The sequence below is a fragment of the Botryllus schlosseri genome, chromosome 8 (genome assembly GCF_051294905.1).
Source record: "Botryllus schlosseri isolate E-star chromosome 8, Bs_hap1, whole genome shotgun sequence".
Lineage (NCBI taxonomy): Eukaryota > Metazoa > Chordata > Ascidiacea > Stolidobranchia > Styelidae > Botryllus > Botryllus schlosseri.
This window is the reverse complement of record NC_137243.1, coordinates 558,777-584,196: the sequence shown is the minus strand read 5'-3', so window position 1 is coordinate 584,196 and position 25,420 is coordinate 558,777. Positions and strand designations below refer to the sequence as shown.

General features: G+C 39.5%; 2 protein-coding genes across 2 annotated transcripts in view; both read left to right on the top strand.

Moving 5' to 3' along the window:
- The window catches only part of LOC145444598 (dynein axonemal assembly factor 11-like), a 135,892-nt gene that overhangs the window by 99,555 nt on the left and 10,917 nt on the right, over positions 1-25,420 (top strand). The gene's annotated exons all lie outside the window — the stretch shown is intronic.
- LOC145444581 (T-complex protein 1 subunit beta-like) lies at positions 1,910-19,469 on the top strand. The gene is made up of 14 exons (XM_080322585.1): positions 1,910-2,026; positions 2,385-2,453; positions 3,082-3,268; positions 4,257-4,333; positions 4,393-4,505; positions 5,418-5,571; positions 8,269-8,418; positions 9,303-9,430; positions 10,421-10,632; positions 11,905-12,042; positions 12,387-12,493; positions 15,620-15,719; positions 18,415-18,556; positions 19,320-19,469. Exons 1-14 carry the CDS (start codon positions 2,024-2,026, stop codon positions 19,345-19,347), a joined length of 1,608 nt encoding a protein of 535 aa, XP_080178711.1. The 5' UTR covers positions 1,910-2,023; the 3' UTR covers positions 19,348-19,469.

The following is a 25,420-nucleotide window of genomic DNA, read 5'->3' as shown; positions in this document are numbered from 1 at the left end:
TTGGTCGAAAAGGTTGGCCAGCCCTGACCTTGGCTAAGGTGGGTGTCTGATCTTAATGGCTACTCCAAGTTGTTTCGACACCCTCCTATCTTTTCATTGTATCGCAGTCTTGTGATGTTTTGAAACGATGAAAATATTAATAAACCTGACTGACTGACCATAGCAATTTACAACGTAGAACGCTACGTTGTAAATTGATATGGACTGACTGACCCCACCCAGCACCCAAGTCAAAATTCGTTACGTAACCGCTTGATATAATACCGTATTGATTCGCATGTTTATTCGTGGAAATGCTCATGCCATTATTGTACGAACATTTCTGGGTAGTACTCCTTTTTCACCGTTTTAGACACAAAAATTACAGAACTACAAGTGTACATTAATAATAATCAACATACTAAAGAAATTTTTTATACTGATACTCAAAAATGCAGTATATATTCTACTTACTATCCACATATTTAAACGCATAGTAATGGGACAAATATGGCAAGAAGAAAGTCAAACGTTCATGGATCCCATGGAAGGTTCTGGACCGCGATTAAAATGCGTGATAGAGTTTGGGGCTGGGTGTTTGCAGATCGGTGAAAATGAAAATGCTCTAGCCAGTTATTCAAGATTACCTAAATTTTAAGTTTAGACGTACGCAAGGCACGCCAATACCTTGTCTCTTGCGAGTCTTGCCTGATTAGGGCTGTTTTTCTCGTCCTAGTGCATGCCTGGTCCGCCAGGTCACAGATTGAATTTTTAGTAAAATTCAGCTTTTACAAATTACAACACACAGTTTAGAAGTAGAATTACTAAGTTCGTAAAATTTGGAAAGTTCAATATCAAATCATTGGAATCGCTGGCCTTTTTGCCTGATATATCAGGTGAGCAGCGATGATTTTCCAAGTTAAAGTAATTGAATAAAAAATGATTGAAAAATAAAATATAGTGTGAGTACAGGACACCGATTCCAAACAGAATGAGTACCATTATGAGCCAATCAATCAGTTTTATTAATATTTTCATAATTTCAAAACACCACAAAACTGCGATACGATGAAAAGATAGGAAGGTGTCGAAACGACTTGGAGTAGTCTATGATATCAGACACACACCTTGGCCTAGGCGAAATGAAGAAGAGGCATGCACACTAAATGAAAAGTAAAACAGAGAATATAAAAGGCAAGCGACAAAATGAGGTATGTGGCAGAAGGCGAGATCGATGTTAGGTCGTGGTCCGGTAATCCTGACGGCTGACTAATATTCATTTGGAAGAAATTGCTTGCATTTCGACTTGAATGCGGACAAGCTCGACTGTCGGATACCACTGGCGAGATGCTGTTCCACAATTGGTGTCCGGCATACTTGATATAACAATGCGTTTTCCTGTATTCCGTCCTGACCATATGGTACCGGTAGTTGTTCTTCGTTGACGCGCGTGTGCCGTACTTGAGCGCTTTTGACTCCTAGGTGAAGTCATCGTTGAAATTGGAGGGACATTGACCGCAATGGAACTGATACATAAACTTGACCCCCGTGTATATGGGCCGGATTTTTCAGTGTGGCGAGACATGTTTGATACCAGGGCCCTCAAACCTAATCATACTGTCATGGCACATGTAAAGTGAATCAATATTTTCACTGCGTCTTGAGGTTGAAGTTTTGTAGCACTTCTTTACTTCAGAAGAGATACCAATTAGAGAGAGATGCAAAATCAATATTATCTAGCCGAGGTCTTGCCACACATCAAACTGTTTTATCCTATCATGATTATATTCTTCTACGGCAAATAGGATGGAGATTCAATCATGTCGTGTGTCAGACTAAGTCTTGTTTGACTGTTTCAGAGATAATTGACGAATGACGATTACCCCTGAAGAGTTTTACCCGGAAATATCCGGGTTCGTTTCAATATGAATATACTATACAATTATATAGGCCTATATGAGAAAAAATAATTCTGAGTTTCATTTACAGTACTGTGTTGCCTATTTATATTCACCTTGTAATTGAACATCTTCAAACAGTCAAGATGGTAAGTTTTCAATATACTGACTCTTATACTCTGAACTTATGACACGTTTTTTTGTTATCTCTTCCTGTCTATCATGTATATACCTGTTTTGACTTGAAGAGTTCCAGTAGACTGCTGAATCCTGAATGTGGATCTCAAACTGAAATATCGTTTTCGGTTGTAAACATCCCTGATCTTGAATCTTGACCTGATTTTGTTTCCCCAATGTTCTTCTGATTTCTCTACTATAGTTACTGACGATGACCCTTGACGAGCATCAGCCAAAAATATTCGGGTTTATCTCAATATGAATATATTATTCAATTGTATATTGAAGTTCTTAACCAAGAGTCTCTCCAACTAATTTCACTGCCTTCAGATGTCTCTGAGCCCGATATCGATTTATAATGCCGGCGCAGATGAAGAGAAGGCAGAAACGGCGCGTCTGGTGAGTTGTTTTCAATCTCTCGATTGGCACCGAAGCAGAGTTCAGTAAACTACAAAATTTTCAGCTATTCCAATTAGATTAGGACGAGAATTATAGCTACGTTACAGTCTCTTCCAAATTATCCAGACAACATATTCCGCGTTGTTGTTGTCATGTGTGTGCCTTTGAGTCGACTTTAAGCCAAAATACGCCAACCAAGTCTGTGCCAACAAAAGGAGTTTGTGTATCATCTAAAAATAGTCAAGCTTAAGCGCTCTTTTCGCTTTTATTATTCAAAATTTCATGCCGGTGACATTTCCAATTCTCTAATAGTTGCTGACAATTACGACCCCTGATGAGTGTCTGTCAATAATGGTCAGGTTTGTTTCAATATATATATTATTCCATTGTATAATGAAGGTCTGTACCTCCAAGATATTCTTCTTCTAATGTCCGTATACCGAGCTTGAGTCGTTCCGCAATATATAATAGTATTTACAAGAAAACCAGAAATAGGGTATATTACAATCAAGTGAGAGCATAGAAGCTTTTTACAAACCAGATTGGGATTAGATCACAGACATCTCGCTCAAATTAGAATCATCTATTTGTCCAATTCTGCACGGGAGTCATGAATGCATATTTTCAGTCGTCCTTTGTCGGAGCGATTGCTATCGGCGATCTGGTCAAATCGACGTTGGGGCCGAAAGGGATGGATAAGATCTTGATGAGTTCTGGAGGAAGTGGACTGGAGCCGAGCATCACAGTCACAAACGACGGAGCGACCATCTTGAAAGCCGTCGGTGTCGACAATCCTGCCGCAAAAGTCCTTGTTGGTAGGAAAGGCTAGATTGGTTTCTGTGAATAAAAAACAATCTAGAGTCAACTCGAATGAATTTTTTTTCATTTGACATAAGTATTTTGCAAGATTGGCAGACCTTGCTGCATGGCTTAGCACTTCATTCAAGAAAATATAGTAGACCTACTATTTTTACCCTATATCTATGTGTGTTGCACAGTAATATAGTATTTGCCGATTCATTTGTAATTGGAATTCTATGCAAATGCAATTAATCTGGAGGTAGAACTGTTTTGCATGTATCAGTGTCAATTACCGCAGTAGGCCTATTGCTCATCCGCAATTCATTAATCACGCAGCGGTAGAATATTTTTAATGCATTGTCTGCCTGTACGCGTGACCAACAATTTTCTCTTCTAAATCTTGCTTGCTAGGCGATTGAATCGTCTGAACGATGCACACCAAATTTGAGTCCATTCCAACAGGTAATCACGAAGCTATTACCGTTTTGAAATTTTGAATTTTTTTATAAATTTCACTGGCTACCCCATGAGAAAGATACGTTTTCTGCAAAAACGAGGTAATAGCTAATTCTAACCAGTAAAAGCGAAGTAATTGCAGTTAGAAATTTTGGATTTGAAAAAATAGCATTGCGGGTAGGTAATCCCAGAATGATCAACGAAAAACTCCAATAACTTTGCTTCTACCGATTGTAATCGTTTAAATTCGGTGTGCATGGCTTTTTAAGCTACCTGACGATTTAATCGCCAAGCAAGCAAGATTTGGAAAAATGTTCTTTTCACAACCCAAATGAATTGATTTTCCTCTTCATTCGGATGAAGCCGTTTCTCCGCGTAATTTGGCCAAAAGTAACCGGAACCAACGGCGATTTTTTTATCATGCCTTTTCCTTTGAAAATTAGATTTCATTTGACTTGACTCGCTCTTCACTTGACTTGTCTCTAGTCACTAACAAAATTCGGGTGACTTTGACTTGACATGAAACAGGTTTGTTTTCTTTTCAAGACATGTCCAAAGTCCAGGATGACGAAGTCGGTGACGGAACCACCTCGGTCACTGTCCTGGCTGCGGAACTACTGAGGGTTGGTGTTGTCCTATCAGACTCGTGAATTGATAATGGGAATTGGCCGTTTTGTTGCAGGAAGCAGAAAAACTGATCGCTCAGAAAATCCATCCTCAAACCATCATTGCCGGCTGGAGGCTTGCAACAGAAACGGCACGAAAGGCTTTGCTCAGTTCTGCATTAGATCATGGGTACGTTCTCGGTTACTTGGGTTACAGCTAAGAAAAAAAGACGAGATTTGAAAATTTTCAAAATTCATCAAGTTAGAAGCAATATATCAAGATTGAGCACATGCCTAATGCAGGTTATGCAAGGGTTCAACAAAATTTGATAAGCAAGTGTCTGTGTATGATATATATAAGCTGTTATCATCTCCACTACGATAAGAACTCGAAGAGACAGAATTGAAAAATTTCATTTCGATGTCAGATCACCAGCGAGAGGTGATGTGGGCAAAAATACACGCGCTCGTCATAAATTGAAAAAGATAATGTGACATATTTTGATTCTGGAGTAAGTCGAAGAGCGTTTGATCAGAAAAACATGTCGCTAGTGAAATGAATCCACATCAATGTGTCCGATTTTCTTATGAATAATCAATTACATAACTAAGTGTGTGATAGTTACTCTCGTTTGTACACATGACATGAAGCACGAAAAAAGCCGTCCATATTTTTCATTCGAAAAAAGGGGATTTGGTCAATATATTCAGCCGATGTTGAAAAGATTTAGCGCCACTCCTATTCCCAAACCCTTAGAACTTCTCTACAGCCATTGCTATGCTTGGACATGAAATATACTAAAAAGGCTGCATCTGAACACCGACAATCTATAAGAAATAAACGAAGATTCCATGTCTTGGCAGTCACATATAATAGTTCTCTGACTCCTCACTACCATTCTGTTATGTCAGCAAAATCACCGATATTTTATTAATTAGGCCTACTTCTATTGGTCAATACTGATATTCTTTTCAAAGCGTGATATCAACTTGATATTATCCACAAACTGATAATAGGTCATGTTCCTGTTTTGACCCAAAAAATCCCCTCTGATCACGCCACTGGCGGCTTGACCTAATCTGCAACTATCAACTGTTTCAGTAACGACCCCGTCAAGTTCCGTGAAGATTTGATGAACATTGCCCGCACCACGCTCAGTTCCAAACTGCTAACCCAACACAAGGACTTCTTTGCCAAGATGGCTGTCGACGCCGTGCTCAGACTCAAGGGAAGTGGAAACTTGGAAGCTATTCAGGTTGGATGAAATCAGAGCTTTCCAAGCTGTGGGCCATAGAAAAATCTGGAAAAATTTATTCATCTCTAAGTGTATTCCACTATGACAAAAGAAATATTAGAATTTAATAAAAATACTAGAACAACAATAAGCCACTTTTTATCTTTAGTTTACTCTCTTCGTTATACAAAACTAAGCAAATCGTACCCTGAGCTTGATGAAATTGTGCTAACATTGCAGTTCCTTTTCCATCAACATATCGTTGTGAATGTGGGTTTTCTAGAATGTTACTTCTAAAGATTTGACAACTAGGTGACTTGAATATTCAATGTATGTGGCTGGCTCTTTCCAACCATAAATTAGACGTTATCGTAGCAGACATAGGCGCCGGAAGCTAATCTTCCTTAGGTATGCGGGTTCGATGACGTCACAAAGGAATGACGTCATAATGTGACGGAATTGATAATTAGGGTGAATATAGCATCGATTCATTAGGGTAAAGTGCATGCGTAAATGCCGATCTCCTCGTGTTAATGAACTTGCGCGTATGATAAGCTTGTCAACAAGTCCGGAAGTGCTGTCAATTAGCCAGTCCCTGATCGCTCGCGAACAATTAAATAAGCCGCTTATCAACGCGTATTACGTAACCTCGGCGACGATTTGCGCAAGGCAAAATCTACGAGTTGTTATGGAATCTGTTTCAGGTTGTTCAAACCTTCCTCGTCTTGACACACATCTTCTGATGGTTAAGTATTAGTGGTATTCAATAATGCATGCACGGCGCACGCACAATCGCACATGTCTGCGGACATTCGATGTTATTCAGTTTGATGATGTCACTCTTTAATCACAAACGCTAATCAGCATACACTTAACGGCATTGTCTCCAAGCCATCGAGAGATTATAGCCAACGCATGCTAGGCCCGAGACGTGATGGTTGGCCAGTGATGATATGATATCTTTCGTACCAGGCCTGTTGCTGATGCGATTGTGTAGGCAAGCAATGATATCGTGCGCGCCAATGCAGATGCGATAGTGCAGGATAGCGATGGTATAGTGCGCCCTGCTTACTGCAGATGTGATTCTTCAAGCCAGTCAAACTAGGCTTGTTGGAGACGCGATAAATCAGGCAAGCGACAATTGCCGAGCGCACGGCAATCAATGACATAATTTCGCGATCATCTCAGCGGGAAATAGCGTCACGTTACATTTTGCACAGACGAATCTCGCTAATTGACAACGCGCTTCTCGCTAATTGGCCGGGGGCCGCGTGCAACGGGTTACCTCGCTGGCTCGCATGTGCGCGGCAGCAGGTCATGTCGTAAACGGAAATACATTGCAATTTGTTCTAAATAACACAATTCTGGTTTATGCCGATACATGCCAAACCGAATCCTAGGTATGCCGCATACCTAAAAAAATGTCTAGGTATGCGTGGCATACCTTGCATACCCAGGTTTGGCGCCTATCGTAGCAGAACAAGCTCAAAATTGACATTAGCGAAATATTTAGCTACCGTAATTTTCCATGTATAATGCGCAAAATTTTCACGATTTTTTGCCCTAAAATAGGGGGGTGCGTATTATACATGGGTACAACAAGCCATGAAGAAAATCTCCCTCGATAATAAACTTGAAATAACGCCTTTCTTCATGTTTGTTTCCAATCGCGCATCACTTTCAGTCATCGCGCACAGTAATTCGTATTATAAAGTGTAACGCGCAGCCAATTAACGAAAAGCGCTTTGCCAATTAACGAGAGTCGTCTGCACAAGCACGCGATCTCCTGCTGAGTTGGTTTGCCGTTTGATCGCGAGCGAAATCAGGTCACTAACTAATAGGTACTCGCACGCGGCAATTCTCGTTAATTCATTGCGTCAACGACAGGCCCGAACAATCGCATATACAATTATACATATACAAGAGGCCATGTGCGCAAGATATAATCGATTGCGTAATCAGTCGCATCTACAACAGACCTGGTGCGCACAACATAACCGTTAGCCTGAGCAATCGCATCTGTAATAGGCGTCGTGCACAAGATGTCGGTTCGTTGGCCTAAAATATCTCGCCTCCGACCTCGCAGGCTTTGGCTGCTATCTACAATCGTTTAGAGACAATGCCGTTAATTGTATAATGATTGGCAATCGCATCTGTAATAGATCTCGTTCTGAAGATGTCGTGTCGCTAGCCTGAACTATCGTGCCGCCGGCCTCGGAGGCTTTGGCTGCTATCTACTATCGTTTAAAGACAATCCCGTTAATTGTATAATGATTAGCGATTGTTATGTCATGATTGTTCAACAGCGACATAGCAAAACAGAATGACATGGTATACTAAATCGGAACTATTCATGTACTGAAATGCTGGATGCGTACTATACATGGGTACAGACTTTTTCCCAGAATTTGCATGCTATTTTAAGGGGTGCGTATTATACACGGGGGCGCACTATACTTGGAAAATTACGGTACTAGTGCTATCATTTTATGTTGTGTTGATGTTACGTCATTTTATTATTCTAACAACCGGTTACTGTATAAACAGTTTTTTTAATTGAAATGGGCTAACGTTCATCAATGTTTCCGAAAGGCTGAAAAATAGGGTCATTAATTTATCAAAATTTTCAACAGACACCATGGTGTAAAAAGTATTGGGAACCCCCGGATTAAATCGAAGCTTTGTATATATTGTTTTTCTGCAAATTTTTGCCTTCAGATCATCAAAATCCTCGGAGGAACGATGACGAGCTCCACGTTAGACGAAGGCTTCCTTCTCGCTAAAAAAATCGGAATGAATCAGCCGCGACGAATCGAAAACGCCAGAATTCTTCTCGCCAACACCGGAATGGATACAGACAAAATAAAAGTAAGGCAAATTAGTCAGCGTTGCTACTCAACTAGAAGTAACTCCATGGATTTCTACTCAATTACATTTACAAGCAGCGATTCTCACGACATATCAAAAAAACTTCAAGTAGAAGATGAAAAGTCTGACAAATATACGAGTAAACAGTTTCAATATACAATTGAATAGTATATTCGTATTGAAATGAACCCGAATATTTTCGGCTGATACTCGTCAGGGGTAATCGTCAGCAGCTAGTAGAGAATTGGAAAGAAAATTGTATATCAAGAATCGTATCACTTAACTCGCCGTTGGAAGGGTTCGTTCACTCTTTCATTTGTGTGCCTTGTAGTCGACTTCTATGAAAATACACCAGCCAAGGCTGTGTCAACAAAAGGAGCTCGTGTACCATCTAAAAATGGTACATTGAACGCTCTCTTATTCGAAATGTTATGCTGGTGACGTCATATTTTGTGATACGATTGTTGATATAAAATGTTCTTTCCAAATTCCAATTCTCTACAAGTTGCTGACGATTACCCCTGACGAGTGTCGGCCGAAAATATTCTGGGTTCATTTCAGTATGAATATACTATTCAATTGTATATTGAAGTTCCGTAAATAGTTTCATGGTTTCATGGTCTCCGGCTTTTTGCAGTTCAACATAGTTGGCCGCTTTCCAAATTACAATATGTATCTTCGTTATTAACGCAAAATCACTATGGACGCTGCAAATGGATGCAACCTTCAAGTATATATTTAATTACCGTGATATTTCACACAGTGTATATGACAACATCACTCCCAATACCAATGAAAACTACTTTTTACTCAAGTAGAAGTGGAAATAGTCGTACTTTGTTACTTACCGCCTGTGGCAGCACATAATGAAATCTCATCTACAGGTTTTTGGATCGAGAGTTCGCGTCGACGGAACTGCGAAAGTAGCGGAAATCGAATTTGCCGAAAAACAGAAAATGAAGGATAAAGTCGAAAAAGTTGTATCGCACGACATAAATTGCTTCATAAACAGGTTGGTTTCGTGGAAATAGTGCTTCCGTAGCTTGGATAATTCTAGTTTTGTGAAAAAAGTAATTATTGAGCAACATATTTCGCGGTGTCGGAAGGAAACCCCTGTTAATTCTTCCATTTATGTGCCTTGGAGTCGACTTCTGTCAAAAAATGCCAACCTAGTTCTTGACAACGGAAAGAGTTTGTGTGTAATTAAAAAATAGCACACTGAGCCTCAGGGTTGTAATGACTCGAGTCGAGTCATTTTACACATTTGAAAAATGGCTCGAGTTGATTCGAGTCACCATAAAATCGTGACTCGAGTCGCGTCATGACTCGAGTCATTAGAACTAGGGCTGGGCAAAATCGAGTACCTGGGTGATTCGATTCTGAATCACGTAAAATGCTTCGAGTCGAGTATTCGAGTATCACTCATTATGACGTCACAACCGATTGTACTATGTCAAAGTTAAAATATGTACCTTTTATGCCACCACGAAGAACGTAATGCCTCTTATCCGTCACATTAAAGATACTTTGGTATTTTTTCGACCATCCCGTTTTCACTGCACTTCTTGACAATGTTGTGGGATGATTATGACTTCGGAAATGTGTTATTTCCAGTAACGTTACTAGCTTTGTACTATGTCTCGTATGCTGAGTTGCCGCCAATCAAGGTTTTAAGGCTTCCTCATTGGAAAATATTACCAAATCTATAATTCTCGTTAGTAAATTACCTTTCAGTTGCGAGGAGCGTATAATTTCAGTACTCGAAATAATCGTGTTTTACTACTCGACTCGAATCATCAAAATTAATACTCGATTCAGATTCCAGTACTCGAACCATTGTGCCCAGCCCTAATTAGAACCCTGCTACACTGGTTTCTAACTACTACCCATGATAGGTGTCAGCTGAAAATATTCGGATTCGTTTCAATACAGATATTCAGAAAAAAATATTCCATTGTCTGCTGTAGTTTGTCTCGGAACATTTTATTATTCTCTTTCACAGACAACTGATCTACAACTATCCGGAACAGCTGTTCGCCGACGCGGGAGTAATGGCGATCGAACATGCTGATTTCGAAGGTATCGAACGCCTTGCTCTCGTGCTTGGCGGCGAGATTTGCTCCACGTTCGATCGGCCGGATCTGGTCAAGATCGGAAAATGTAAACTCATAGAAGAAGTGATGATCGGCGAAGACAAAATGATCAAGTTTTCAGGTACGATTTTTTCCGGCCCTTCCGAATTGGATTGGAACTGGAATGGTGGCTACAGTTTTTTCGAAATTAGATTCAATGCAGAGTTATAAGGTACACGCTTTTTTTTTGAAATATTTGGAATTGAAAATATGGCCACGTTTTTTCCAAATTAGGATTATGATTATAACTAGTTTTGTCGAAGTTATATTAGAATTAAAAAGATACCAACACATAGCTACATATTTTTTTCAACTTGGATTATGATTAGAATGACTAAATGCGCAAAAACTTATAGATAGAGGTCGACCGATATTTATTTTTGCAGGCCGATATCGATTATCGACACACTCACAAGGCCGATAACCGATATCATAGGCCGATATTTATATGGAAAGAACAGAGAGCCATTTCGCCGAAAATATTATATATTAGGCAAGATGGGCGCTTGTGCATGCCACAGAAAGCTGAACAACAAACGAGAAAATTGAGATTGAAAATAATTGTTTTCTAATTGTTCACATTCATTGAAATTTGGGATAACCCAAAAAGCAAAACGTGATACAGACTTGCAGATCGGTCCTGTAAAGGGAAGATTGCAATGCAGGAAGCATAGTTTCTCTGCATGCTCACCCAGTTAAACTCGTCCGGCAAGGGTAAATATGTCACGTATCGCCCTTTGCGTCGTCGATTTTTGAGATTGAGAACACGGAGCATTGAATTTCCAATATTTTTGATATCGGCCCTTCATACCGATAATCGAGAGTGTTCCAAATGTCGGCCTTGATAATCGGTCGACCTCTACTTAGAAATTGAAGTTAAATTCTCTTCATTCAGACGCCCGCACACCAAGCTTGGATCATTTCACACTGTAGGCCTATAGCTCCCCTGTAGCATGTTCAGAAAGACCAGAAATCAGATTAGAATTGGAATGAAAGCGCAGTAACATTTCAAAAATACTAAAAGAATTGGATTACCCACATTTCGCTTTAATTAATACAAGTAGACATCTGGAATTATCTAGTTGCCCAAGTCCGGTTGATAAGAATCTGCGGTCGCTCTTTGAGCCTGTCTGGTGCCTTCCTAGGATCCTTGTATTTCAAGCATGGCATCAAAGTTCATTCTGATAGCACGGGATTGACTCATTTCGCACGATACAGTTTTGAAATGAAAGCATTTCACAAATTGGATTAGAATTAGATTACCGAAATTTCACTCCGATTGCTGTCTAGAATTATCTTGCTGTTCAAGTCTGGCAGCAGTTTTACTTGGTTTATGAATATCCTTGCATTTCAGGCGTGGAAAAGGCGGAAGCTTGCACGATCATATTAAGAGGAGCGACGCAACAGATCTTGGATGAATCTGAACGATCCATGCATGACGCTCTCTGCGTTTTGTCACAAACAGTTAAAGAAACAAAGACTGTGTTCGGAGGTTTGTATCTCTAAGGCCCCCTTTAAAATAAATTAAAAAGCAATAACCCCTGTTTTTTGCAACCTTTGAAATAAATAAGTGACATTAGTTTGATTAACTCGCTTTGTTTACACAGTAACTGGTGTTTAAAACGATATAAATACAATACAACACACATTGAAGATAATAGTACATTAATTGGTTATTACATGTTCTTAATTGATGGTTTGGTGGTGGAGGGAAGAAAGTAAACTCAAGATCGAGAAGTTGCTTATTACTGTACTAGTATTTTTATTTTTGTTGCACTTATAGATGATGTATTTTTTCAAATTTTATATCTCTAATTTCTTTGTTCTAACATACAGGTGGCTGTTCGGAGGCTATTATGTCTCAAGCCGTGGAAGAACTTGCCGCGCGAACCCCAGGAAAAGAATCGATGGCCATCGAGTCGTTTGCGAGAGCTCTGAGACAGGTTCGAGTCTTCCAATTTTCACATTGATGTGATTTTTGGTAGTAATTGCTAATTTGCCGATAATACGAGTTGATATCACACTTTTAAGGAAATATTGGTGTATGATGTTATAGGTAAATTAATTATAATTACCATTGACAACTGTCGTAACGTCAAAACATGCTAATAGGGAGTCGCAGAATAATCTGTGACTGCTTGACGGGAACATCGATCTACTTCTCATGCAGGAGGTGGTCAAAGTAGTTATTGTTTGTAGTCAAGTAGAAGTAGTTATTACAACAAACAGTAACTACTCTTGTCTTAGTATCACCTAAAAACTGAAGCACTCTAAAATCATAACCACTCAAATTATTCATTGTACGAGCCAAAACCTGTACGAGTGCTCTGAATCAGACTTGGACAACTAGATAATTCCAATTAGTCTAAATTAGAGGAAATTGTCAGTAATCTAATTCTAATCTAATTTGTGAAATGATTCTTAGGTCTAATTCTAATTTTATTTGTGAAATGCTTGTATGCTCTGAGTTTAATTACAATCCAATTTCTCATTTTGCCAAAAATGCTAGGGTTGCACTGTATAGTACGAAACGAGTCAAGTTTTCTGTACAGACATTTGACATTCCCATGAACTCTGATTTGATGTGAACTGAACTTGATTAAATTTGCAAGTTTTCGCCAATACAGTAATTCTACTTCTAATCTAATTTGGAAAAACTGAATATTTTCTAGTTGTTCAACTCTGCTCTGAATAAGTAGAATTAGTTAGTTAATTGTTAGTTAGTTAATTGTTAGTTAGTTAATTGTTAGTGACTAGTGACCACCCTGCTTACAGACGTCCAGACGCATCCTCTAGTTCAGTGCTTTTCAACCTTTTTCAGCTCCATTCACACTTTTTTTGCAAAATAAATTTCATTCGCACCAACTAACCGAAAATTGTTATACATAACGAAGATGAAGATACTTAACATTTTGTTCAGAAGTGAAACAAATTGTCTACCATATAGCTTAAGCTATCAAGTGTCCCATTAAAAGGGCCACTTTTTTCGCTCGTTTTGATTTCAACTATTTCACTAAAACTCTTCTCGGCCAAACGAGTTGTTTGGTTTTGCACAAGAGCGTCTACTAGTGCTTGGACGGCCAGGTCTTGAAATCTGTTCTGCACTCCTATCGAAAATACAGCGTCTTTTTCGCGAGTGAATAATACTTACTGGCAGAAATCATTTTTGAGAGCTGACACAAAGGTCCCGGAGGCTCCAGTTTGTCGGAAGGGTGAAAAACTCAAATGTTTGTGTTGAGGCTTTTCCCTTATGTCTTAGAAAATCAGGTTCAAAACTATCAAGGAGAGTAGGCACATTAGAGCTCGCTACCTTACGATACGTTACTCCAACTGGTGTTCTGTTTTTTTTTTTCGCTTTTCCATTTTCTGTCTCGCGAGTAAATGAGAAGAGCAAATAATCTGACGATACCGTTTGTTCTGCTCTTTCGCTCAATCTAACTTGAGAATTCATAACAGTTTAATAACGGTAAAGCAGCTTTTTAGACTACCACCAATCTGAGTTTTTGTGGCATCTCGCGACCCGAGCCTCACCCACAAAAAGGAATTCATTTTTAATATTACAGTAGTATGCTACGATTTTACGGACATATATGACATACAAAACGCGCACACCACAATTCTATACCCCATACAGCTCTACTAAACATGTCTGACGCACGCGATTTCAAATTAAGGTGAATTAAATAACTCTGCATGTCGCAGTTGTACTGCTGTAACTACTGTCTACTCAGATTGCAATACCGGGACTATTCCGTGCAGACAACGGAGCATAGCCAATTAGCCATATCTAAAGGTTTGGCCATCCAGAATAGGTAATTTTTTGGCCATGGTTTCGTCGCCGCTTATGTTTTTGGGGCCGCATTTTATCAGCGGTTTGTTGGCAAAAGCTTAACGTCTTCATGTGCCCCGACGCAGAAGTGATTGGCCTCGAAATAAATGAGTCTCGATCGTTGTTCACCCATACACTAGTTCTTCCCAACCACTGTTCCCTCTAATTTTTCACGAGTCTGCGCGCACTCACCAACTTACTGCGCGGTCATTTGGACAACAGTGCGTAACGTCTGAAAAAAAATCATCACTGCGAATTTTTTGTGCGCAGCTTAGATTTTCAGTGAGCAAATACCGTGTCAGCACTGCGCAATTGCGCACGTGCGCAGCTTGTAGGGAACATTGATCACAACGGTCTTCGACCATGTTTACAAGGAAAACCGACCGGACAAATCTTATCACGCATTCTCATGATAAAGCCATATCTTCTGCGTGTCTCGCTTATTGACTAATGTGACCTTCGATATGTAAAAACTATCGCAGGATTTTTTGCAATAAATTCAACAAATATAATATACATATCTGCCACTACACTAGTTTCCAGACCAGGATTTTGGTTACGTAATAATTATAGTGCCAAAATATTAATTCCCTGCGGCTTGTGAAAGCTACGATTAGTGGTGCGTCGTAAGTTAAACAAGTTTTTACAATTGCGTCTCAACTCCAACAGTTACACTGTCCTTGAATTTCCTATTAGGTTTATTTCAATTATTCCACGTCAGAAAAATTAACAATTATTCACGATTTTCATTCGCACTCATCCTGATTTTTCATTCGCACCACCTTCGTCATTCGCACTGAAATTTTTTTCATTCGCACAAGTGCGAACCTTCACACAGGTTGAAAAGCACTGCTCTAGTTTATTTCATGTCCAGACATAGCGATGGCTGTGAAGCTGTTAAAATAAATGCTCCGCAATTCTGTAAATATGCCTTAAGGCAGATGCCATGTCTTCTGATATCAACTGATTAGACCCGGGGTATCGGCGAATGTGCTAGCTAGTTATCGGTATCGGATGCAAAATTGGGCTGGCTATAGTTGTAACAAAGTCACAAGGTTTCGAGTCACGAGTCAATTTACTTTAATTGTTGTGACTCGATTCCGAGTTAGGGAGCAAAGGGTCGAGTCCTACTGTCGAGTCCGGGTCCAAGTCATAATGTCGTCAATGTCTTTGGAATATCGTGGTTATTGGTGAAGGTGCTAGTTATTAGTCTCGGCTCAAAAAAGCAAATTTTTTCCAGATCCCGATCATTATTGCTGACAACGCAGGCTACGACAGCGCTGAACTCGTGTCGCAATTACGAGCGGCCCACACCGAAGGCAACAAAACTGCGGGTTTGGGTGAGTGCAGGAATCAAATTCAATCCCATTCCAGACTTGTACACTGGATTTACAAAATGCGCAGCTACTACTAGAACTACTCACTTTTCAAAATGCACGGCTAGAACTACCGTAATTTTCCATGTATAATGCGCAAAATGTTACCGATTCTTTGCGCTAAAATCGGGGGTGCGTATTATACGTGGGTACAACAAGCCTTGAAAAAATCTACGTCACTAAAAAACTTGAAATCACACCTTTCTTCATGTTTGTTTTAATCGCGTATCACATTCAGTCATCGTGCCCTGTAATTCGTATTATAGATCGAGAAGCATGTTGCCAATTAACGAGAGCCGTCTGCTCAGCATGCGCTCTGCGCTAATTCATCGCTTCAACGACAGGCATGAACAACAGGCCATGCGCGCAAGATATAATCGCTTGCGTAATCAGCCGCATCTCCAACAGGCCTGGTGTGGACGACATAACCGTTAGCAAGATGTCGTGTCGCTGGCCTGAACTATCACGTCGCTGGCCTCGCAGGCTTTGGGGGCTATCTACTATCGTTTAGAGCAGTGGTTCATAACCTTTTTTCCTCCAGCGCCCCCTACCTCATATTGTAAGGACTGTAATAAAGACAATGGGTAAGAGGGAGGGCTGTAACAGCACTTTGTCAGCCCCCCTAAAAAACGATTGTCTTTCGCACCCATAGCGTGATAAACCAAACTTCTGGGGGCTTCACCCCCAAGAACCGCGTCGCATGATTTCAATGGTAAGCAAAGTTTATGTGGCCTAGGCGACAAAATTTTCTATGATGCATGAATGAATAGATGGTAATTGCATATATATGCAGTTAAACCTCTCAGCCCACGTAATCAGATTCACCAGTAGTGCTGAGTGAGCTATATTGTATTGGAAAATGAAGGCCACGTAATTAATAATTGAGCATATTCGGGCGTGCCCGTTGGTACAATTACTTAGTTACATGTTGTTATTTTGTTACCTCTTGTCTGCTACATAGTCAAAAGATATTGAAACGCATAAACGTATTGAACTGAACTAAGCAATTCAAGCAAGCGCGATTCAAAATTGGTATTTCTTCACTGGCAAATAATTTTTCTCTGATGGATGTTATTTGTCCTGTGGGGTGCGGATTGCGACGACATGATAATTCGGCACGAGCGATTTTAAGCACCTATGGACAATTAGACTTATAGAGATCGAAGTTTACGTTCACCATAAGGGCAATCCTCTTGGGCTATGGTTTTCTCGCTGCGTCAAATCATGGTTGTTATAACAGCAATCGGGTACGGTCTCATACCCTGTCGTTCGTACCTTCGCGAATTCACATCTGCGATTAGAAATATGAGGAAATTAATGGTATTGGATTTTGTCTTAGTGTTTTGTGTGACTAAGTAAGTCGACTGAGAATGGGATGCATATATCTGCTCTCAATGAATTTAGTATTGCACCCAGTTATTAATTTTAACATGAATGTATTCCCAACAAAGCAGCTCATATTATATAACGTTCATGTGAAGCTGTCAACCCCACATATGATATGATGAAGAAATATTCTGACGATTTAATTTTGTAGCTCTCAAATACAAGTATATTTAGTTATTAATTTTGTGCACAAAGCTTCAAAACATATTTTATGTACAAGGGGCTCTCACTCTCAAAAGTGATATACTGCCTCCTTGATCTATTTTCAAACGCTGTGCGCTGCAGGATATAATACCTAAATCGAAACATTTTGTTGAAAATAACCCTAGCAAGCGTGACGGCAGTGTTTTAACGGGGAATTGGCGATCTAAAAGTACGCGCAATTCGTTTTACAGGAATTATAATAACCCACTACATTTATGAAAACATAAGTAGCAAACATCGTCGCGTGGGGCGACCAACAATTTCGGGATTTGACATGTTTTGTGGTATGTTAATTTGTTCTGAATACTCATTAAGGATATGTCCTACTACTACATCGTCTACTGCGAAGCCATTTTGCTTCAGCGCCCCTCATATCGCCCCCTGTGCGTTTCCGCCCCCTTCAAACTTGCAAGGTTAAGAACCGCTGGTTTAGAGACAATGCCGTTCATTGTATAATTATTGGCGATGGTTATGGCATGATTGTTGAACAGTGACATCGCAAAACAGACAACATAGTATACTAAAACACAGCTATTCATGTACTGTAAATGCAGGGTGCGCAGTATACATGGGTGCAGGCTTTTTCCCAGAATGTGCATGCCATTTTTAGGGTGCGTACTATACTTGGAAAATTACGGTACTTGCATTTAAAACGTGCAACTAGAACTAACTCTATTAAAATGGCAGTGCTGATAATACAAATCACTGAATTGCAAACGGCCTAAGAAATGTTGGACACAGAATCTGCAATTCAAAGGGACGGGATTTCTAGTTTGAATTGGGAGGGATTTCGACCCCCATTATGACCTATCTTCTGTTTACGTCACTGTCAGTAGTGATGACTATGAGCCAGCAATGGTTGCAAGAACATCACAGGATTCCTGCTGAACGACAACACATGTTTTCTGTTCGGTAACTATTTTTTTTAATGCGCATCTCAAACTATCTGCAACTAGAACTACTAAAACCAGTAGTCAGTTTACTGTCAACTAACTAGACTGGCAATTTGCACAAGTCTGGTGATGTAAACAACTCTGTTGTCCATTCTCTGCAATTCGTTGTTTGTCAGACATGAGCCAGGGCTGCGTGGGAGATGTCGCCGAGCTGGGCATCACCGAATCGTTTCAAGTCAAACGTCAAGTTCTGATGAGCGCGTCGGAAGCCGCAGAGATGATCTTGAGAGTGGATGACATCATCAGGGCTGCTCCCAGGTAACTCGAGAATGGATAAGGGATAGTGGTACAGCCAAACTTTGACAACTTAGGCTTGTTCAAGAGAAATGCCAGTCATCTAATTTGTGAAATGCTCTCATTTTGATTCTAATCTAATTACCGACTTTCTTGCAAATGCGAACTGTATAGTGGGAAACGAGCCGAAAGCTTGTGTTTAGACATTCGTCATTCTCGTGTTTTATCAGAACTCTGATATGATATGATGAATTGGTTTTTGTTGTATTTCTCCTAATTCAGAATTGCATTCAATTTCCGAGTGTTTCAGATCTCAGTGATTTTAATTTTAATCTAATCTGGAAAAACTGTCTATTCTACTTTTAATCCAATTTGTGACAGCTGAAAACTTTCTCGTCCATTTTCCTGTTTTAAAATTTCCATGATCTCTGCTTCACACACTGACGCGTTTTTTTCGGTTATCAGTACTACATTGGATAAAGATAATTTGTTGTTTTTTGACTTATTTTATTGCTTCAACTACTTCACATAAATATCATTTCCACCAACCTAAGTAACAAGTTTTTGATGCTGTGATACATTTTAAGGCTACTATATTTGAAAGTATCAAAACTATATTTGTTGTTAACAGTATAGCTCTTAGTTGTTGGGGTTTTAGTACTCGGTAAAATTGTCTCTCACTCGTATTATATCATAACAATTCATGCTCGACTCGAAACCCATTTGCAATCCTTGGTTTTGCCTGGCCCCGTTTTAGTTATCAGTGACTCGATTGAAAACGTTGCAGACAAAGACGCCCGGACCACCCGCACTGATGAAGTCGCTTGCCGGAAATGAGCCAAGACAAAGTCTGCGCCGCGTCTCGAAAAGCAGTCTGTGTGTTTCTGTCGTGCATGCATTATTTTCATTGGTTTGAATAAACTTTTGTAGACGGGAAGTATGGCATTGTGATGGGAGGAAAGACATTCACTTCATTTTTGAGGTGCTTTGATAGTGGAGAGTGCGAACCTTTGGTTGGGGTATAGAGGCTTACCAACCGTATAATCTAGGGCAGTAGCTCACCTTTTTGACCTCGCGGACCGGTAAAATTTCAAAGATTATTCGGCGGACCGGTGGACTTTCGAAATTGAAATCAACCCAATGTAAAGTATACAAACGTTTTATTGCATGTTTAAGGTGCTGAAGAGTGACATTTGGAGGGTTTTGATCGTAATTAATTATGCTCATGATGGCGTCCATGTGACGTTGCGGTAGTGATCGAGTCTGCCGAGTAGAGGAAAAATTGCCTTGCCCAAATAAACGTGATACCGCCAAAAGTTGTTTGCAGTCTTTCGCGCCGAAGGCCGTGGATTTAATCGACCACGCTCGAATTCTCTTCCACAATATCGAGAGTGTTTCGAAGTCAACCAAGCTTCTTGTGCTCATTGCCCACTACCACACCAGACGTAGGCCAGCTGCTCTGTCTACTACGAATACAACGTACCGCAACAACAGTTATACCTGGCCATCCACAAAATCAGAGCCAGAAAAGCACTTCTTTAACCCAACCAAAAAGTGTACATATTCATTGCACTCGGTGTTACAAGCAGACATGGAGTGATTACTTCAATAATGTAATCGATTGCGATTACGATTACTTCTGAATCACACGATTACGATTACAGCAAAATCAGGAAGTAGTCGATTACGATTACATTGGAAAAGTAATCACGATTACTCATGATTACATTTATTTCGCATCGTAGTAGGTATATTGGAAGACAATGCATGGATTGCGCTGAAAAGGCCTAATGATAAAACAGCTGTCTTCACAAAAGATGGGACATTTCCTTGTTACGTCATAATGTACCATTGCCCATTTTATAGAGGACGGTTTGTCGCACACAACGTTTTGCATTTTTGCCAGGTCCATAACTGCCGCACCCCAAATTCCCCAATAGGGTGCGGCGCGGGGTTGGCGGGTACTCAAAAGTATTTCGTAAACCAACATAGATGATAGAGTATTTTCGATAGATTTCATTAACTTGGAAATTCTCTTTGAGCTTTGCGATTTAAATGTCTCTAGATAGCTTGATTTCGAAATGCATACGTCTCCCCCTCAAGAAATAAAGCAGTTGCATCATAGCATCAATGTTATTCACGCGCAATGCCCACTGTGACTAACGAAATACACTACGCACTGGCCTTACCGCCTTGCAAGTAACACACGAAAACTCTCGAATACTTCAAGGAGACAATAATGCTGGTTACAAACGCGAAATCGCAGCCAATCAGTAATTGTCTCTTGCGGTTTCTTGCTTCGCGTTGACCAACTCGCATCGAGTCATGGACAACAAAACACACACGCATATATCGACGTTTCCGGTCAGTCCTTTTCGGCCAAAGTCCACGAAATCATGAGATCGCGCCAAGCGCGGAGGCTAGACATGCTATTTCCAGAGGTGGTCAAGTAGCCAGGAAATCTACTCAAGTACTAGTAGTAGAAGTACTTCTTCCATATGCGACCTGAAACTACTGGAAGTAGAAGTAGAATTGACTGACTTTGAATCTACTCAAGTAAGTAAGTAGGTTTGAAAAGTCTTAATTCGTTCGCATGGGCTGTAAAAAGCTGCAAATTGATATATTTAGATAGTGCGGAGAGCTTGATCCGTATTGATGCATCCCATGAGGTATTTTCGACCGAATAAGCATTCTTTCGCATCATGGGATGCATATTTTAGTATTGATACGAAAATGCGATACTAATCCTATGTTTACTAGAAGACCCCGTTCTAGAAAACCCTACCCCATATTATAAGGCCCAAGTTTAGGCGGAGAGTAATACGGAGAAGTCGTACCGGATGTGACTTCAACACATTGCGCAATTGGTATACGTTAATAACAAATATTGTGGATCGTAATATATATATTTTATGTAGCTTTATTTTCGGAAAATAGAGGCATTACTACACTTCCTTTTATGCTTTAAAATGTATGTTCTGCAGACAAAAGAACTGGAAGTAATTAGAACTCAAAATATGATACTCGGAATTGAAAGTAAAATACAAATACCACTTCTAAAAAGCGTAAAATATATTTCATATCTTTTTTCCATAAAGCTCCAAACGTGATCTGCTAAAACATTAAAAAACCAAGCAATCCGGTACCTAAATTATATTCAATGATACTTTCGTGAAAACATATTTGTAACTCCATAACTATTTGTGAGTAAAGCGCAACAAAATTGCTGGACTTTACTGGACTAATATAAATATTAAATGTTGGTACTCCGAGAAAACAGCCCCGAAATTCCTCAGGAAATCTTTCGTATCGAGGGACTAAACTACTTCTACTTGTCAAACTGAAAATAGCGAAAAGTAAGTAAGTAGACCACAAAATATTACGAAGTCGAAGTAGAAAAAAAATCAGATCTAATTGAGTAAGTACCATAAGTAGAGGAAAGCTACTTGAGTACTTACAAAAAGTATAAGTAGGCTACTTCGTTACGGACCACCTATGGCTATTTCACTACTTCTTAAATTTCGTTTCTGAACAATGTTATTAGTAGTGTGTAATGAGAAAATCATTAAATTTTATCTTTGTATGAGTTGCTGAATCACACAAGAGCTACACTTCGATTGTTTAATCTGCATTTTAATTGTGCAGGATTGGATTTATGTCATGCTTGAATGATTCATGCATATTAGGATATTAGAGAGTCAATGTTATAAAAACTGAAAAAATGAAGGATATTTAGAAAGGCATTCTTTTATGTTAATTGCATTGTGAATAATTCGAGCTGTGCCACAATGAAACAATTTTGCATGTCATCGTTAATCATATGTTTTCGAATGTTTAGTGGTTAGCCTATATGATAGTTATTTAAACGTCACTGTGGCATAATTTTCTTAATAAAATAGTCGGACTATAAGAGTTGGTATATTGAAAATGTGTGGAGTCGGAGTTGGTGTCGGTTGTAAAATATACCGACTCCAAAGCCCTGGTTGGTACATATAATTTCATTCAACTTGATATGACTATAATTGTAGTAGTAATCTTTGAAAGCACTTGCTTTGATAATAAAGAAGTTTGAGTAGGAGGCAGGAACATTTTCACAAATTCCGACCACGACTCCGATTCCATTAAGGAAAAAATTAGCGAAACTCCGACTGCACGGCCCTGGTACTGACGTAAAGTTTTAAAAACTTGGTTACTCAACTGTGTGGCCCATTTTTTCTCCTTATTGCATTCTTGCATGTACGAAATTTAAAAGTGATCCGCGACCCGTTTTGAGTTGGCGACACCTGCACTAAACAGATCTCCTGCAAGGCTGAACTCTTTCCATTGGAGAAGATGTTACAGTCATACCTACGTGTTCTCGGGAAGCGACCTTAAGATCAGGGAAAAGGTTTTCTGTTTTCCAGTAACTCAAAACATCACAGTCCATGCTCTCACACTCTGCTGGATAATAGATTCCCACTTTACCTCTAATACAGCGGTTCTCAAATTTTTTTAGATACGCCCCCCTTTTTGATAGTGAAATATTTCGCACCTACCTTACCGTCACATCACAAATGCAATCAAAATGTAGGCAATCCCAACGCATAGTTTGATGACACGGATGGTGATCAGAGAATTCTCAAATATGAAATTAGGACTTATACACAGAGCAATGACTATGAATTGGAGGTAAATAGCACATAGGGCGCGAATTTTTTTATTTAACCGCAGCTTCGCGCCCCTCTTCACATGTTTTCATACCCCACCCACCCCACCCCCTTTCAAGAGGGGCCGGACCAGACAGTTTGAGAACCACTGCTCTGATACATTTTCTTAGACGATTTTGTGCTCCATCGATGCAGCTGACTGGATATCATATGATGCAGCCTGTATTTTATTTGAGTGTAATTTTCACTCAATAAAAACTGTCTCTCTTAGGTTAGATCTGAAGCAATCATCCTCTTTTTTCTTGGTATAGTTGAGAAGGCATGAAAATGTACAAGCCTGTGTTGCTGTGTTAACTATATCTTTTTGTCTGTTGCTGTTCTGTTTCTGATCGAAACTAGAATGTTATGCCAGATTGCATGCTACTATGCCAGCATGGCTATAGTCACAATAACTACTATGACTGTTCGGCAGGGGTGGGCATTTATTTTCGCGGGCCAAATGAGAATCAGAAAATAGGTTGGCCGGCCGAATCAAATATTTCAGCTGTATTTTCCATTGCAATAATTTTATTTTTAAATTTAAAGCATTGAATTACATTATTAATAAATGCTTCACAGTGGATATGTTGCTAATAGGTAATGAGAAAGGGACGGTTAATTAATAAAAAATAATACTGATAATTTGTCGTCATAATTCGAAACAATGTTAAATATGATACATTTTCAACTCTCCTTAAACCCCTATCCACGTTTTCCACGACATTTAGGGAAGAGTTCATAAAGTTGGATTATCAATAAAGTCGATTATCGCGATTATCAGGATTTAGCATTTCAGGAAAACGGAAATCGGTTGATCGCAGATCATAAAGTTAGTTTTAATCTCATGATTTTACAGACCGTAACAAACTATAGATAATACACTACAAAAATAATTAGACTAAGTCTCATATTTGAGACATTAGTATGATTCAGTGTGATTTTCAGCAATTTGAGTATTAATGATGAAATGAGGTCTCAAAACTGAGGACCATATAGACTTGTCACGATTCTTCGGTCTCAAAAATAAGCCCAATTAACGCGTCTTATAAAACGTCTATTAAGACAATTTAACACAAAACATAACTAACTTATTGAGACAATTTTTGATGATGCAGTTTTTTGCTCTTGTTTTTAGGACGAATTTTCCTAGTTAAGAAACATTGTGGTCCCTGATGTAATAAATAAGACCGAAAAGTTGTCTAAAATAAGAACACAAAATACACAACTAGCTTGTTGAGACAATTTTTTATGCTTCAGTCTTTGGTCTTGTTTTTAAGACGAATTTTGCTATAGTCTCCTAGTCAATAAATATCGCGGTCCCTGGTATTAAAAAGATGACCGGAAAGTATCCTATATATTGTTCTGAGTTTTACATATCAAGTAGTAAGTGGCATGTAGGCCTACCTTGATAACATTATCTAGTCTAGTGAATATCTTGTGAGCTCCTTAGCACAGTTGGCCTATTATCCCAACGCTGCAAATTCATGTCTCTCTCACGCTTCCCTTCACTCAGAACCTAACTCTGAAAAGTAGGCCCATGAAGTACTGCTACTATTTTCGATCAATTTGGGTCTTACTTCTGAGACAGAAAGCATACTTGGTAAGACTATCGGAATTGTCCATGTATAGTGAGCATATTTCTACCGAATATTTGGTCCTAAAATCAGGGGGGAGGTGCGCATTGTGCACAAGTCTTGAAAAAAATATTCCTCGAAATAAAACTTGATATCACACCTTCATGTTTGTTTTCGATCGCGCATCACATTCAGCCATCGTACCCAGTATTTCGTAAAATTTCGCAAAAAGGTCATTAATTCCCGCACGCTCGCGTGGCAATTATCGCTAATTATCGCGACAGGACATGTGCGCAAGATATAATAGCTGGCCTAAACAATAGAGGTCGACCAATATTGATTTTTACAGGCCGATACCGATACCAATATATCGACACACTCACAAGGCCGATAACCGATATCATAAGCCGATTTTAATATGGAAGGTGTCTGATTTCAAAGACTACTCCTAGTAGTTTCGACAGCTTCCTATCTTTGTTGTTGTTGTTTGTTGTTGTTGTTGTGGTGGTGTATTGAACTGATGAAAAATTGAACCGATTTTCCTTTTTTGCTACAGATACGGCAACCGTCCGTGTCGAATCATAGAGTTCTGAAATCGCATTGCTTAATGCTTGCGGCTACGCCGCCAA